This window comes from Pinus tabuliformis, chromosome 1_1 (genome assembly GCF_031772625.1).
Source record: "Pinus tabuliformis cultivar Carrire ecotype Pingquan chromosome 1_1, CPIR1, whole genome shotgun sequence".
NCBI lineage: Eukaryota > Viridiplantae > Streptophyta > Pinopsida > Pinales > Pinaceae > Pinus > Pinus tabuliformis.
In genome coordinates, this window is record NC_142297.1 from 290,188,830 (window position 1) to 290,207,072 (window position 18,243).

The 18,243-nt window shown below is 40.5% G+C and overlaps 1 protein-coding gene across 1 annotated transcript in view; it reads left to right on the forward strand.

The window, feature by feature from the left end:
- Positions 1 to 16,199, forward strand: part of LOC149212686 (filament-like plant protein 4) — a 51,587-nt gene extending 35,388 nt beyond the window's left edge. Inside the window, 7 exon segments of the mRNA XM_089391888.1 lie at positions 12,010 to 12,208; positions 12,507 to 13,052; positions 13,055 to 14,866; positions 14,869 to 15,007; positions 15,249 to 15,312; positions 15,515 to 15,767; positions 15,770 to 16,199. Coding sequence (XP_089248014.1) covers positions 12,010 to 12,208; positions 12,507 to 13,052; positions 13,055 to 14,866; positions 14,869 to 15,007; positions 15,249 to 15,312; positions 15,515 to 15,767; positions 15,770 to 16,155 — 3,399 coding nt within the window. The 3' untranslated portion in view covers positions 16,156 to 16,199.
- Positions 16,200 to 18,243: the final 2,044 nt, after the last annotated feature.

Below are 18,243 nucleotides of genomic sequence, written 5' to 3' on the forward strand. Positions count from 1 at the left end.
GCTTCTTTGGCCAGGCTACTACGATTTGCTGCCACTTTGCCCTAGTGCTAAGTATCTTTGACTTTACTACGCACAAAGACACTTTCTCTGAATCAACAACACTCCACCTGCAACTAGGTCCCACTACGCAAAACCTTGTCTCGACTTCACTCTGCGGGCTAATGTCTTTTGTAGCTGCGTCTCTAATCGATCTCTAGTTCGGCTACAGTGCCAACAACTGGTTATCGCATCTAGGTCTGACTCCTTTTGGCCCCAAGCTATTTGTCAACTCTTTGCATGTTGTTTTAACCTATGACACACCTTTTGACATGTAGCACTTGATCGACCTCTTCCTTTCGACACCCAACACTACACTGCTTGACCTTCGCTTCATTGATCGTGCCTCACTCACACAACTACCTTGTTACAACGGTTCTTTGGTCGATAGTTTATTGTTGCGACGAAATTTCCATGCTTGTGGCTCCTTGCACAATGGTTGTGCGACACTCTCTCCCCGCTCACGTTGCACTACTGGCCATCTCCACCATGACCTTGTTGCGTTTTTCTTGTCACTTTTTCATGAGTTGCTAGTCGCCCTCTATGAATTGTCTTGGTTGGTAACTCCTCATGTGTCTCTACTTGATAAGTTCCATCACCTATTTTTGTTTTGCCATGGTTCTTGATATCAACTAGTAGCCTCCTTGACGCTACAAACCACGCTGTCGAAACTCTCCCTTGTTGGATTTGCCCGCATTCGTTGTCTGCTGGACTCCTTACACAACCACCCCTTGCTATTGCAATCGATTAATGCTACACTCAGTTTGCTCTCGTCGTGCTGTGGTTTGGTTTGACGACTTGGGGATTGGTTGGCGGCTGGCCTGTTGGCCACCAGAACCGCCAACCTCCCTCCCCCTCCTCTCCCCCACCCCTTTTTTTGAGAAGCTTTCACTTAACCTAAAAATTAATCTTTGCCCCCCCCCCTTTTTTTCTTTCGCTGACTATGTTGTACATTGTACGGCCTGTGATCTTGGTCCCCTTTTAAAAAAATTCGTCTTTGTACGATCATGGCCAAACCTGGCCTAACGATTCTATACAAACCTGGCTTCTGGTGCTTCGAAGATCAATTTTCAAAGATCTGGTTTTGATACCATGTTAATTTTCCTCTCAACCTAGCACCTGGAACTTTATTGACCTAACAGATTACGAATCTATTGAATGAAGGGATGTCTAAGTTCTTAACATTCAACAAAAGAAATAATATAACAACCAATCTCATAAAATGCGACAAATAGTTTTTTCCCAATCAAATCAATACGTCATTAACAATGATTTAGAACCTACTTTGGCTTTTGTCCTGGTATAATGGCCTAGTTGAGGAAATTACATGTACAACAACTGGATTTGATCCAGTTGGTCAACCCCTCCTTGGCTAATTTGGATCTCCTTGCTGTCCCTTTCCTCGGACTCGATACACACGAGTGAAAGTCCTTCACCATGTCACTGAGAGGTCCCTTTCTCAGTGTTGTGTTGTTGTAGTGTGTCTTTCCCATCTCCCTAGCCTTGCTTTTATAACTTTACATTCAGCTAAATCCCTAACCCTAATCTCCAAAGTGATTGACGATCGAGATTAAATCTTGCCTCACTTGAGATCAATAGTTGAGATTAAAGCATATTCATTAAAGTAATTTACTTTACTTTTCCTAATTTCCCTTTAGCTCAATGAGTGAACATAATAATATGTGCCTTTTCCTAAGTTAGACTTAGGGTAAACTACATTAGCAACGTGCTCACACTTGAGCAAGTGTTCTAAGGAGACTATGGGTGAATTTTGCACGCCTAGACGCATAGGCTTGTGTAAAAGTACCTTTCCAAGCTACAAACATCAACAATCACATTTAATGAGTCAAACATTTTAAAATAATATTACAAATTCTTGAATTAGTTATTAGATGATATTATAACCCTCTAATGTAAGAGTAAAAAACACTAGGGCATAGGCCTAGGAGAGAGATTCTCCAAATAATGGTAAAATGATGCTCAAGATAAGCATGCACTTGGAATTGGTGCCAAGAAGTCATAACTACCTAAATAGAAATAGTGGTCCTCAACAACTGCACCCTCCAAAAAAGGTCAAAAACCTTATGTTAAATTTGGCAACTAGGGCCAGACTCCACCTTGGAGTCTGGACAACTCATATGATGCAGTTGATATTTTTATTGGATTCCTCTCTTTGAGAGGTGTAGGATTGATCTAAAGATCATCTCATTCTGACATGTACAAATGGAATTATGAATTTATTTTGTTTATGGACAAATTGTCAAGGTCGGCCAGCAAACTAATGTAGGCTCAAAAGCCCAACAGTCACGTCTATTCATCCTCAACGTTTGCATATAAATAGAAGGTGCCTTTGCCTCATTTGGATATCACTCAACTTCTCACACATCTCTCTCTCCTCCTATGATTGGGTACGGATTTCAGGACAACCTCTATTCACATGTGCGAAGAAGAAGAAGATTGTTTTTTGCGTTGAACGAATTTCAGGGACAGTTTGACCAAGCTTTGACCATCATCGTTGACTTTCTTTGATTGCGGATTTGTGGGATTCTTTCTATTTGGGCAGGATGCATTTTTGGGCACAAAAATCGAAGCAATCCATACTGTTTGACCAACGTTGATTGCAGAAGGGTTTGACGACAACGTTGACTTGCGTTGACCAAGTTTGATGGAGTATTTTCAAACTGTTTTGGGCTGATTTGATTTGTTGTTGGAGGTTGAGTTGACTAAGTTTGACCGCATTGTTTTGGAGGTCAAAATCTGCCCTGTTAACATCGTTGACTTTCTGGTTAGGGCTTTCTGTGGTAACTGTTTGATTGGATAGAATTCACTTTGATTGGGCAAGTGACTATTGCATATTGTACTCTCTCTCTGTGCTGAACTTTTGAAGAATAATAAGAAGAATTGATCAAAGGGTTTCCCCACATTGGGGTTTGTCCCTGGCTGGCGCCATATCTTGTGTCCTCTTGTCTTGGCTTGTCTTCTACTATTTTATTTATGTTCTATCTGCATTTACTGTCATGTTAATGTGATTGTTTATCTGGAAATTGATATTGGGGTAATAAGAAAATTGAAGTAAATTGCTCTTATGTATAGAACATACCATTGTTATCTAAAATTAACATGGTATCAGAGCTGAGGTGAAGACAAAGCCCAAGCAAGAGTGCAAAGAGAAATCACTAAGAAGAGTAATCACTGATATTTGTTGGACAAGAATCAATGGCCTCCACATCCTACTTCAAATCTGATGACAAGCTTCATGATAAGTGTGATTATCATGCATGGAAGATGTCTCTTGATTTGACTTTAGAAAAGCAAGATGTTATGGACTATGTGCAGGAAAGATTTATGAACCTCCTTCTAATGCACCGACTGCTGTTAAGACAAAGTACAAGAAGGGTGAAGTCATCAGGGATTCTATTCATAAGCATTTAGTTGCTTACATCTCTGATTTGAACACATCAAAGGAGATATATGACAGGTTGGTTGGCATGTTCAAAGTTAGCAATGCATACCAAGTTCTCTTTCTCAAAAACAAGCTGAAAGATATGAAGAAGGGAAGAGGTGAAGACATTCAATCCTACTTCATGAGGATTACTAAGATAAAAAATGATCTTTTGATTGGAGAAGTTATTGCTGATAAGAAGTTCATTCTCATTGCCCTTGGAGGACTCCCTCGTGAATGGTATGTGTTTAACACTACAATTCTTAACAACAAAAGGATTCCAGGTTTTGAAGAATTGCTGACTAGATGTTCTCAAGAAGAAACAAGGATGATGGAACTAGATATGCCTTCAAATAGGAATGATCCTACTGCATTCTCTGCTCATGCTTAAAAGAACAATGCAGGTTCAAAGAAGCAATGTCAAGGAAGGCCAGGTTTTAAAAATTGAAGGAAGGAAAGATGCTTCATTAAATTTGGCCACTATGCTAGGGAGTGTCCTAATAGAAGGGATACACCTCATGATGATGATAACCACAACAACAACAATTTCAGGGGCAACAACAATCAAAGGAATGGCAGATTCAACAACAGAGGAAAAAGGAATGCTCCCGCTCCTCATCAAGGAAATGGTTGCCCTCCCAAGAGATCAAGAAACACCAGGTATGATGAATCTAATGTTGTTGATAACAAGCAAAAAGAATTTTATCTTATATCCTCCCTCTCTACTGCCTCTCCTTCGGACACCTTGGGAAATTGGTTGATTGATAGTGGTGCCTCAAGGCACTTCACTGGGTATAAGGAAGCTCTTTCAAATCTGATTGAAAAGGATTCAAATTTGGAAATTATCCTTGGAGACAATGCCACCTATCCCGTGAAGGGAGTTGGGAATATTACTCTTCAATTGAATCAAGGTAACACCATTCATCTACAAGAAGTACTATATGTACCCGATCTAAAGAAGAACCCGGTATCTATCTTGGCGATGGAGGACATAGGATTCAAGATAGCATTCATCGATTGAAACGTATGTGTGTGGAATAAAAAATTCAAAGATGCATTTACACTTGGATTTAGGGTTGATGGGCTATATCAAGTTGGAGGAAGTCCATTGGGAGCTATGTCTTGCGACACATCACTTCAATCCGAATTATGGCACCGGAGGTTTGCTTATCTACATTATAAGGCTCTACCCGATGTGAGGAAGATGGTGACAGGCATGCCGGAATTTAAAGTAGAACATGAAGGTGTTTGTTAGCGGTGTGCCGAAGGAAAGCATACAAGGGGACCATTCCCCTCAAGTGATAGCAAAACTACCGACATATTGCAATTGGTTCATTCTGATCTATCTGGTATGATGCCCGTGAACTCTTTGGGAGGATATTTATATTATGCCATCTTTATGGATGATTTCTCTTGCAAGACTTGGATATATTTCTTGAAGAAGAAGGACGAAGTATTCTCATGGTTCTGTTCTTTCAAAGCCTTGGTCAAAAATCAAACAGGGAAGAAGATCAAAATATTGAGGATCGATAATGGAACCGAATATGAATCAAATGAGTTCAATAACTATTGTAGAGAAGTTGGCATTAAGAGGGAGACTACTACTGGATATACTCCCAAGAAAAATGGTGTTGCTGAAAGGAAGAACCGTTCTATCGTAGAAGCCACTCGTGCCATGCTTCATGATCAAAGCCTTCCGAAGTTCTTATGGGCTGAAGTTGCAAACACTATCGTGTATGTTCAAAATAGATGCCCTCATCAAGCGTTGGACTCCAAAACTCTGAAGAAGTTTTCACCAGTAAGAAACCTGATGTTTCTCACTTTAGAATTTTTGGTAGCCCCGTATATTTTCATGTGCCGAAAGAAAAGAGAAGCAAATTGGATGCTTCTGGGAAGAAATGAACATTTGTGGGCTACAGTGAAACTTCTAAGGCATATAGAATCTATGTGCTTAGTCAAAGAGAAGTGGAGATAAGTCATGATGTCACCTTTGATGAGGATGCTGCCCTTGGGAAGATTAGTAACCTTCCTATTCCAAGGAAGGACAAAGAAGCAGATTCAGGAAAGCAGGGAGAACCGCAGGATGAGCTGATGCCCGATGCTGAAGGACCAATGGATCCCATTGATCCACCCCCTCATGAGCCCTCCTAAAAAAGGAGACCCTCATGGCTTAGGGAAACTCTCGAAGATGTCGAGAGACATGTTGCACCTAGGGGGACATTTCATGAAAGTAAGAAGCCGAATAGGTACCAAGGGTACTTAACTGCAATGAGCACCATTGTTCAATCTAAGCCTTGCACATTCGAAGAAGCTGTAAAGCACCAAGTTTGGAAGGATGCTATGAACGAAGAGTATGAGTCGATTATGAAGAATGATGTCTGGGAACTTTTGAAGAATAATAAGAAGAATTGATCAAAGGGTTTCCCCACATTGGGGATTGTCCCTCGCTGGCGCCATATCTTGTGTCCTCTTGTCTTGGATTGTCCCTGCCTGGTGCCATATCTTGTATCCTCTTTATGTTCTATCTGCATTTACTGTCATGTTAATGTGATTGCTTATCTGGAAATTGATATTGGGCTAATAAGAATATTGAAGTAAATTGCTCTTAATCATAGAACATACCATAGTTATCTAAAATTAACACCTTACCACAATGAAATGTCTCTAAATAAAAAGTAGTTAGCCAAGGGAGGTGTACCACTCTCAAATCGCAAGTGACTAGGTACATGGGATAGAATAATAATATCCATGTGATGACTACTCTATCCAAATCTAGAAATGTGTGAAGAATCTCCTTAAAATAGTAAGTGCGTTCAAGTACCAAGTCAAATATCCTCTTCAAGGCTAAACCAAGAGGTGAAAAAAACCAATTCAATGCTAAGAGCTGACTATCTAGTGGAGCAGACAACCTGAAATAGAATACATAGAAGATATGAAAATAAAAAATGATTTAATAAGTTGGAAGTGGACATGAAAGGGAGGGTTCATGCATAGCTATCCCTCAAGGGATGTGTGTACACAACAAACTCCTCATTTTGTGTGCAAAAGGAAGTAAATGGCTCATCCAAGTGGCACGTGTGAGCATGAACAAGGCTATCATAACCACAACGAACTTATGAGGGAAACCACTTTTGTCAAAAGTTATTTTTTCAAGTGAATTGCTTCAACATGTGTGCCAAAGAAGAGCACTACCCTCAAGTTTTGTTCCTTGTGCACACCAAGTTATATTCTCTTGTTTTTTTCCTTTTTTTTAATATTGAAACTTAGGGATTAAGACCTTGACTAAGGTTTATAACCTACCAATAAAATAGACCAATAAGGTAGCACTTTAGCCTTAGGATTGTGTCTAATTAATTGACAGTAAAAGTATTCCAAATCACTCTAGCATGTTTACACTTGGAAAAATGAGTTTTATTGAAATATGCCAAATGAGAGTTAAGTTATGAAGGAAAACTATATGAAAATGGCGGAATATGGTTCATGTGTCCTCTATAAGCGGGTGAATGATGGAATATGATTGATGATAGAATGGGTGGTACCTAGGCTAAATGATGGATGGGTGATGAATGATAACATGCATCTCAGGTTTAAACATACCACTAGGAAGTACACTGCCAAACTAGAGGACACCAGAACTAGGAAAGGCTTGAACCCACCATGAAACAACCATGAGAAAATATTAGTCACACACCTAGACTCCTGCATTCCATGCTCAACATGGTTTTGCAATTGCAGTAATATTTCTATTGGTTAATTAGTTAGTTCTTCTTTCCGTTTTTAGTACGCTAGTGATAGGAGTTGCTTTCATACTCCCAGTGTGTATTTACGCAGGCTTCTTTTCCATTTACCAGCTATGTGACCATTAGTTGGAATTTTATAGAATTATCTTATCTTATTTTTATTAAGAAATCGATTGTGAGTGAAAATTGCCCTAATGAAGTTGCAGTAAGATCAAAAGTCTAGTAGAAGGTGTCCAAAAGGCATTTGTAGAGAGACATTATATTAATAAATCATATTGTTGGCATTACATGTGGATGGTTAAACTAACAGATATGCCAATGATATATTTACCAATATCTAGTGTTCGCTGAACATGATCCAGTTGGCTATCCAGGGCTGTCCAGAAAACGGTTTTGATATTAACAATTTTCAGGTCATGATTTTCTGGTGCATTTTTGGGAGCAGTTACAACTTACACCCAAAGACTGGCAACCTGACTCACTATGCTAATTTTGTTTCCAGCTAGCCAAAGCAGAGCCAAAGCAGAGAATCAAGTGAAAAGTTATGTTCTGTTCAAGTATCCATCTTTATTTTCTGGGTAGAGCCAAAATGGAGAATCGAGTGAAAAGTTATAATCCAGGCAAGGCTCCCCCTTGTTTCAGACAGCTCAGATTTGTCTAGCTCAGTGTTTTTGCTCAGCCATAATCATGTGAGGCTTAGGGTTATTGCATTTTGATTTTTTTGCTTCTAGGTTTTATCGGCATCATTATAAAATTAGCTTCAACCTCTTGTTATAGGCTTTTTTCAATTGAGTGTAGCTGTCACATGTCTTCTCAGAGATAAGCTACCACCAGTCTGGCCATTTTGCATTGCTATGTATACTGCAATGTTTTTCACTATTTGATTCATTAATAGAAGTTGGTTTTCAATGTAATACTCTTCTTTCAATACTTAATTGGTATTCTCTTTGCATTATTGCATGTTCTACTCTCCTCCTTCGCTCCCCTAAAGATTTCTGGGGGACCATCCTTTCCCGGCGCTCACCTACCCCAGTCGACCTTGATCCTGCCTCAATGTTCTCTCACACCTCCTAGCTGTATGACATTCCTGGGCAGCCTCTGATTCAGGTTACTTCCCCCCCACCTCCTGCCACCTTTTCTTTGACAAAGATATCAGAGAGGCAATATGGACAATGAATAGCAGCAGGGCAGCAGACGAAGAAGGTTTCCAGGCAGAATTCTTCAAGCATGGACTTCGCCCCCTAGTAGGATATCTGGTGGACCTCTTCAACCAGGTGGTTCGGGATGGATTTCCGGATGGTTGGTCACACCACATTATCTACCCGATCCACAAGTCAGGGCCTACTTCCGACCCCAACAACTACAGGACAATCATGGTTGGGCACACATTCTCCAAGCTATATGCTACAGCTTTGCAGGACACTCTCCCATTTCCTTGAGCAGAGACAACTCAAGGCCAAGGGCCAAGCAAGATTCTGCCCAGACCACCAGACGATCGACCACATCCTTACTCTTCGTGCGGTGATCGAGGAGGCTAGGCATCGATCCTCTAAAGTGTACTGCTACTTTGTAGACTTCCGGAAGGGCTTTGACTCAGTCCCGAGGGAAGATCTTTTCTAGAGGCTAAGAGAGGTTGGCATTTCCTCGACTCTCCTGACAGCTATCATGCGCCTCTATGAGGTCGTCCTTGGCCATCTCCGCATAGTCGGTGGAATGTTGGATTTCATCCGAAGCACCATTGGAGTCAAGCAAGGATGCCCCCTTTCTCCTACTTTATTCGGGATCTATATTGATGAGCTTGAGTCCTTCCTCTGGGAACATATCCAGGATACGGATGGGTGTCTTCTTCACCAGGTCTTGATTTCCGTCCTCCTCTTTGCAGACGATATTGCCTTATTGCCTCCTCCCAAGAAGGCCTTCAAAGACAGCTGGATGCTCTTGCAGCTTTTTGTGACCGGAGGCATCTAACTGTGAACTTGGGTAAAACCAAAGTGATTGTCTTCAATGGAGTCAAGAAAACCTCGGACTTCCACTTCCTATTTAAAGGAGAAGAGATCGAGATTGTCAGCACCTATACATACTTGGGAGTTTAGTTCTCAGGGCCTCGCTTCAGCTTGCAGCCAGCCCTTCAGCCTCGGATCAACAAAGGGTATGGCTCCCTAGCCCTTCTGGAGAGGCAGTGTTTCCGGCACCATTTCCAGGACATCTCGAGCATCATGGACACTTTGATTCGCCCCACAGTGCTTTACGGCTCAGAGATTTGGGGTCCCTCTCTCCTAGAGTCAGATTGGGCCTCAGCGGAGCGGGTCCAGACCCTCCTTTTGCGCCATTTCATTAGGTGCAAGCAGATAGTTCCTCAGCACATCATTCTAGCAGAGTTCGGGGCTCAACCTTTCCGCCTAGAGGTGATATTCAGGTTAGTGTCGCTCCTGCACAGGCTCCGAGGCCTGGCAGACACGAGGAAGGGTCGTGACAGATACCCATATTTAGCATATTGCTCCTCGGAGAACATCGCCCGTATGCAGACAGGCCGATCCAAATGTTGGTACACTAGTGTGACAGAGCTTCTGGAGGCTTTAGGAATCCAGATTGACCATCTCCCTCCTTTTCAGTACTCTCTGAATGCTCCAGGCCACCTCCTCCCAATCAGCAAGAGCTGAATAAAATCATTAAGGAGGATATTTACAGACGATACATTTAGATTACATGGACCAATCCTCCCAATGGGTTGCGTCCAAAAATGGCCTTCTACATGGAGCATTGCCTGGAAATCAGGGATGGGCTCATCATCAGACCCCAGTACACGTTCCAGCATTGGATGCATGCCCTTAGAATCCCCCTCGGGCAGTTCAGAGTTGGGTCTCATAGACTCCGGGTGGAGACAGATCACCACATCGATAGGGTAGATAGGATTTGCCAACTCTGTCACTTACAGGAGATAGAGACAGAGACACACTTCATCTTCGGATGCCCTGCTTACTACGAGATTCGAGGTCGTTTCCATTGTCTCTTCAGGTCTTCTCAGACTTTGACCAACTTCCTCAGATATGTTGATCCGAGATGCCTTGCACTTTATCTCTAGGAGGCCTTTAGATTTCGGGCCCGTTTTCTTCAGCCCCCCACCAGATCGGACACCACGCAGAAGATCACGGACTTCTTTAGGGTGCTACCTTCAGTGCGGGGCACCAAAAGAACCATTGACCGACCCACAGACACTGAGACCAGATCAGTGCGGTCCCAGGGGGGCCGACCCACCAGACTGCACTAGCACTCTAGGATTGGATCCACCCCTAGGAGGCGCCCTAGAACCTCCAGGCGACAGCAGCGACAGCCCAGTATGCCCACAAGACAGCAGACTTTGACATGCTTCTCTCAGTTTTCTTCTCTCGACCTCGGATGTTAGGAGTAGGATTTGGACAAGAGACCCCTGCCTTTTCTTCTCCTTCTTCTTCTCCTTCTCTGCTCCATCGCAGTGCTTTGTTTCGAGGCTGAGAGCTTCTAGCTTCTACATTTACATTTACTTAGATTGTAGATGTATTTTCTGCTTTTTAAAAAGAAATGTTAAAGGGGACCGTTTGGTCCACTGGCTTGGCATGATGTAATCATTGTAACCGACAGTCCCGTTGACCTCTTATGGTCATTTGTTGGACATTAATAAAATTATCTTATCTTATCTTATAAGCCAATCTGGATTAGAATGAGACTTAAAGTGAATGCTAATATCATAACTTCATCATATCTAGTATTCATTTCAAGAACACTTCTGAAAAACATTAACAGCTCCTGATTGTTCTCAGTGTATGCTCTGTAAAAGAAAAATAGCAGGAACCCATTATAAAACTTATTACCATAATTTTTGTGCTGGAACTTCTAACCTGAGCATGTAGCATGAACTTAGCCCACACGGAGTTTAGGCAGAATATGAAATGCATCATCAATAACCCAATCAGAGCATATATGAAACTGGTAACAGCAGGGTGGATGGAGAAAGAAAATGACACAGATGATATTGATGTCTACAGGTGATCCAGTGTCTTCAAAATTAAAATAGCCGATGTCACCCTGACAGGTAGTACTTAAGAATATGACATATCATATCTTATGAGGCAAGCTGTTAATATTTAATTATAATTTCTCATCTTATCAAAACTCACACAAATAATTATTTTTTCATCTTATCAAAAGATTCATGGATTATGTGTCAACATATTCATACCTGTATATCCATATGCTGGACAAAAACAAAGGGGAAAAATGTTGCAAACGTTGGCCTAAACCATTTTGATTTTGTTAGCTGAATTTGCTTTATGCTTCTGGGGAGTGCACTTCTGCAGGATTTATGACAGATTCACTTCCTAGTCTCATTGACCTATCCCTTGGTCATTCCTTGGACATCAATAAAATTATCTTATCTTATCTATGATCTCTTGAATGTGAAAGGCCAGCAGTGTACAGGTCAAAACATTCAGAAGGAAAACAATTGATTTGGCATCTATATATATTATAGATATGCCATTTCCTAGCTGCATTGTTTACAAAATTTGGAAAAAGTTGCCATTCAACTTTTAAGTGATGGCCATGGTTCTGGAAAGGGGCCTCTAGCAGGTTCCATATTTGAGAAAGTGCCAAATCATTAACTTCCTAATAAAGTCACCGATCATACTAATACTTTTACTTCTGAATATACTTGACATTAATTCTTATGATAAGTGTGTTTGATGCATCTTATTTAATTTGTTCAAACTTTGAAGTTTGACTACCTTTACTGAATTCTTTTACTTGGTTGAGCAGGGCATCTCCAAGGCACAGGATGCCTCCAGGGCTCTTATGGAATATGCTCATATGTATGAGGAGGCAATGACAAAGTTGCAAGAATCAGAGGATAAAGTAAAGAGTTTGAATGAAAAGCTTTCTGCAGCTCTCTCAGAGATCAATACTAAAGAAAGTTTGGTGAAAGAGCACGCGAAAGTTGCAGAAGAACTCATGTCAGGTAGCATTTATTTAAGTGTTATTTGTTCCATTTAAACATCAAGATTTGTGGTTCAAAAGTTTGATATGATTTTCTCTTGAACATTGACCCATACTAGATTGCATTTTCAACTTATCAGCCTGTTAACAATCACTGCTCTTAGACTCACTTGAATTTTCTTTTCCTTTGGGGATGCATATGTTAGTATACAGCCTTATTTACTACTAGTTCTGTAAGAGATTTCTAGGTTATTAACCTGCTCTTTACCTATTGTTTGTGGTCATGCTTGGAAATTGATTGAACAGTGTTTCCTGGGCAGGTTGGGAGCAGACAGGGGCTGAAGCACGGGCTTCAAAACAACAGGCTGAGTCTCTGAAGCAGCAAAAAGTTGTACTTGAAGACAGAGTAGCCCATTTGGATGGTGCTCTCAAAGAGTGCATGAGACAACTTCGGCATGTAAGAGAGGAGCAAGAGCACAAACTTCATGAAACTATTGTCAACAAAACTAGAGAATGGGAGAAAATCAGATTTGAATTTGAGGCCAAAATAGTGGCTTTAGAACAACAGCTTCTTCAGGCAGGAGCAGAGAATACTGCAATATCCAGATCATTACAGGAACGCACAAAAACTGTGGGAGAATTAAATGAAGCTAGAGCTCAAGCCCAGGCTGAGGTTAAAGTGCTCCAAGTAAATATTGAATCATATGAACATGATATGTCATCCTTGAAATATGAACTTCATGTTCTCAGCAAGGAACTTGAGATTCGCAATGAGGAAAAAAATATTAGTATGAAAAGTGCAGATGCAGCTAATAAGCAGCATTTAGAAGCTGTTAAAAAGATTGCAAAGTTAGAAGCAGAGTGTCAAAGCTTCGGAGTCTAGTTCGGAAAAAATTGCCAGGACCTGCTGCATTGGCTCAAATGAAGATGGAAGTTGAGAGCCTAGGGAAAGAAATGGGAGAAGGCCGGAGAAGGAGGTCACCTGCCAAAGGCCGTGGTTCATTTGTTTCTCATTCGTTTGATTCTGGATATGATTCTCAAGATCAAGGTCAAAAAGAATCTGAATATCTAACAGAACGCCTATTGGCCATGGAGGAAGAAACAAAAATGCTAAAAGAGGCCTTGGCAAAGCGAAATGGCGAGCTTCAAGCTTCAAGAACATTGTGTGCTAGAACAGCAAGTAAACTCTCAAGTCTCGAGAAACAACTGGAAGTTTTAAATAATGATCAGAAACAGAGAAAACCTGCCCTTGAGCTGCACATTGAAGGACCGAGGAGTCAAACTGCAAGTAACCCACCTAGCTTAACCTCGATGTCTGAAGATGGGAATGATGATGAGGTAAGCTGTGCAGAGTCATGGGCCTCAGCTCTGATTTCAGAGCTATCTCAAATTAAGAAGGAAAAGGATTTAGGAAGAAGTGACAAGACTCTGGAGTCAGAAAAAGTGGATTTGATGGATGACTTTGCAGAGATGGAGAGGTTGGCCTCTCTCCCTTCACCGAAAATGGATCAGACAACTGGAAAATTGGACGTCTCAAGTGAGAAAAGCATTGTAGGAGGTGAAGATAAGACCTCTTTGGAAGAGACTATTGCAAAAAGGGATTCAGAACTTCAGTCTGCCAATCAACTATGTTCAGATCTATCCAAAAAGCTAGCTTCTGTGGAAGAGGAGCTGACTGCCTTGCAATCTAAAAATGATGCCAATGAGAATGCTTTAGCTAGTCTTCAGGCAAGGCTAGATAGCATCTTTGAGGTGCATGTTGAGGGTGGTGACGCACATAAAGTGATGGAAGTTGTTAAGCGTGCTATGACACAGACAGGTGGCGTTCTCACTGGCTCTGACTCTTGTACTAAGCAGCTGCTAAAAAATCCTTTGCCCTCTCACGATCTTGATAATCAAGATGTTTCTCAGTTTACCAAAAGATCGATAGAAGAAGAGGAAGATATATCTCTATCCAATGCTAAATTTCAAATTGATGTTGCTGATCCTAAGCTGGAAAGTCTTGTTTCTGGAGTTGTTACTCTTCTAGAATATATGGTAAAAAAAGCTCAAAGTTCCCAGAAGCTCCCAGCCTCAAAAGTGCTTGATTTCAATACCAGTGTTGAGGCATTTACAAAATCTCTAAATCAACTTTTGCATGGCAAAGTGGAGATCATACAGCTTATTACGGAGATATCTTCTTTATTGACCCATCTTTCTGAAATTTGTGCTCCTGCTTTTGGGGAATATGAAGCTCAGGATGAAGCAAATGGAGATTCCAGTATAATACCTGACATTGATAAATCTATTTATTTCGAAAATGGGGATCTCAAACCTAGCCAACTGGAACAAAATATAACTTCTAGTGCACCTTCTTTATTATTGTATAATAGTGTTCCCAATGCGGATGGTGAGCTTAGTGTCATTCAAGCGGAAAAAACTGCTTTAGAGTCTAAGGTGAAGGCTGGATTGGCTAGACATGCAATTCTAGAAGAGGAGCTTACACAGGTGAAGACTGAGAAAGATAACTTAATAAATGCATTGATGGCATCCAAAGAGGAGCTAAAACAAACGAAAGATAAACTTGCTGAAATGGAGGAGATGCTGGCAAAGATACAAGAACAACTAACCTCTACTCAGGAGTCAAACCTTCTTGCAGAAAATCAGTTGGAAGCCATGACTTCGGTCAAAGCAGAGTTGGAGTACAGTTGAAGGCAACAGAAATTGAGAGGAACCATTTGTGTGAAACGGTGAAGGCTTTGGAGTCAGAACTTCAAGAGGAGCACAAACACTATGATGATGCCGAAGCAAAGTTCCAGGATCTGCAGGAACAGCTGCAAAGGTTAGTGCAAATGCTGCAACCATGGCTATGCATGGTACTCTGTTTATCATTTGATCTGAAATACAATCTTGATTGTGTCAATCAATTGAACTTGTCGGGCTATTCAACTATTTGTCTCGTGAAAAAGAAACTATGTAGTAGTTTGAAAGCGGAAACTATGTTTAATAAAGCTTAAGCAGTGTGGTTTGAGTGTCAAACCTTGGGGTTAATTTTACAATTATATTCTGTTATTGGAATGCAGGAAGGATGAAGAGTTGGCGTGTTCCCATTCCTCGGTTCCAGATAATGATTTAAAGACAAGACAGGTATTACCATTTTATGAGTTGTCTAACTCTGTGAATCTTCCAATTTCAGCGTGGATTAATAGCTGCATTTCAACTGTGCTAGAGTTTTTTTTCATATACTAACCTTTTATTGTAATAGAGGATGCTATTTTCTTCGCTGATGCTTTAAAAGTTTGTCTTAAAAATAAGGGTCAATATTGCTCATGAATAGTTTATTTTGCAGCAAAGGGAGATAGCTGCCGCTGCAGAGAAGATTGCCGAGTGCCAACAAACAATACTTATTCTAGGGAGACAGTTGAAAGCACTGTCTGCTCCATGGATTGGTCATATGATATAGAAAATGGACAATCAAGCTCAGGCTTCTCCTTTTGTAGGGCAAGAATCACTTTCCCAAAACAGCAAGCATTCCGGTCATGTATTGGATGCTTCTGATTGCTTGTGTCAGAGCAGTGAAGGTAATGGAAGATTGAACAGTGTCCTGCCTCCAACAGCCAATGTGCCCCAGGGGCATCTGAACCTGATATGTCAGGCACTGGAAATCACAGACAGAAATCTAACCAATTATCTGGCAGGACTGTTCCCGATTCATATCAAAATAATGAACCTTTCTCACCCGTGCATGCAGATTATGGTGAAGGCCACTCGACAATACCTAGCTCTTCTGATACGGAAGCAAGTCCACCAACCGAGTATCCTGTAAAGCCCACACATCAAAGAAATAGGATTCCTCGCTCCTTAGCAGGGAATGCTCTATCTAAGTCATTAAATACAGGTGAGGGAAAATCATCATCTTCCTCATCTGAAAAGCATGGGAGTGGGTTTAGTAGGTTCTTCTCCAGGACAAAGAGCAGTAGTAGCCAATAGACCAAGAAGCAAAGGCAAGTGTGTAGTGAGTATTGATTGGTAAACTGCATATGTATTCTGGGTTTGAATATGGCTTAGAAAACTTGCATATGACAATGAGTTCTAAATGATGTCTATTTCTATTCTGGGTTTGGAATATGGCCTTAGAATATTAAAGCCACTATATACAAGACAATGAGTTCTAAATGATGTCAATATTTCTATACCCAGATGGTCTCGATCTCAAGCACAGCACATTTGTAGATTCCAAGGGGTGACCTCGTTTGTTTGTTTGCCGATTTTTTGTGCTGAATTGGTATTAGACATACCCCAGCTATGCTGGAATTTGTAAATGTTGAATTGTGGTGGCATAGCACACTGGTCATCATAATTCATTACTTTGCTGGAATTTGTAAATGTTGAGTTGTGGTGGCATAGCACACTGGTCATCATAATTCATTACTTTGCTGGAATTTGTAAATGTCGAGTTGTGGTGGCATAGCACACTAGCCATCATAATTCATTACTTTGTATCAGTTGAAATTCATCAGATTAAAGATAACCAAGTTAATAGATCTCTTGAGGATGTAGAATTCAATGATACTGACTGGAAAGTTTACATATTCCATACTGACGTGCATTACTTCTTGATACCTTCCATGGTAACTCTGTTTCTTTGGAGCAATGTGATAAAGATCTGCCTTTTTGTTTTGAGCTGGTAACGGTCAGAGCTCAAACATATCTCCGTGCTTTATTAGGAATCCATGTTCTCGCTGTGGCTTGGGAGGTACACTCCAGTTTCAGAAAAAGAAAATAGCCCAATTCCATGCACGCATATACATGAATTTTATGACATTAGGAGGATCCCAGTTAGTGGTATTTACATCCCTCTGGGTTCCAACCAGGAATGAAAAATTTTGGTTAACCATTCATCTAATCGAGAATGGAAACGCATTACGGATGAAACAACAGACAGTTGTAGAAACAGACAAACATGCAGCAAGTTTTAGCTATTATAAGAAAGCAGGCTAACTCATGCTGAGGATTTTTTCACTTAGTTCACACAGCCATTTGTTAATAACTTCAATAAAACATATGAATCTAACCAATTACATCCTCATTAAATAATAAGCCCCTGGTTTTGAATAAAGTGCCTCTAGTATATAATGTTTGAACCATCTTGGAGTCATATAGAGCTTGTAATCTGTGAAGTTTGGCAAGAAGATGAAAATGATTTCGCTTGATTGCACAAGAAACAAAACTGCATCTGAAAATGAGAAAGTTCATTAGATTTAAATTAATGTAATTTATCTACTAGCTTGTAGAAATTGCTCTTAACAATTTTTATGCTCTTAAAATACATAATTTGAGAGTAGAATGTATTTCCTGGTTTTATGAATCTTTCAAAATACTAAATTGTGAACGTGTCAAAATTGGTTATGGACACAGATTGTAGCAGAAGTATGACATTTGTTTACCAGCAATTGTGACCTTTCTTTCCGTCTGGTCAGAGCTTTATTCCCAAGCAGCATGGGCTTGGTGTTATTAGTTAGGCATGCATGGACTATGATGCAAACATTTTGAAGAGAAAGGAAGGTGAAAAACAGAAGCAGATTGATGAAATGTATCAATAGAAAAATAAGACTTAAAAGCATTCTTTTAATTGTTTTTGGTCTAATCTGAAGAATGTTATTTTTAGGGCTATATTGCTCTTTGCTATAGATAATTGCAATTTTAAACTTTTTCACCATTTTAATATTACATTCACCCCATAACATCATATCATCATTAGCAATTATGTAGAGAGAAAAATAACATCAACAATGCAACAGAACAATTAGGAACAATAGAAGAAAAGCATACAGAATAGAGACACTAGGATTTAGGTCAGAGACTAGGGCAGAACCCCACAAGGGTGGAAATCCAACCAGATTCTTTTTCTGAGATATTCATCAAAAGTTTAGCTGGGATACAAAGTACAATAAGTAACATCCAATACATTAGGCCTCTTGGGCCAATCCATAATCATACTAGATCCTCTTGAGATGATAGCTAACAAGTATACAAAGGCCTTCATATTGCTGTCATAAGTAGCATGTGTATCCGTGG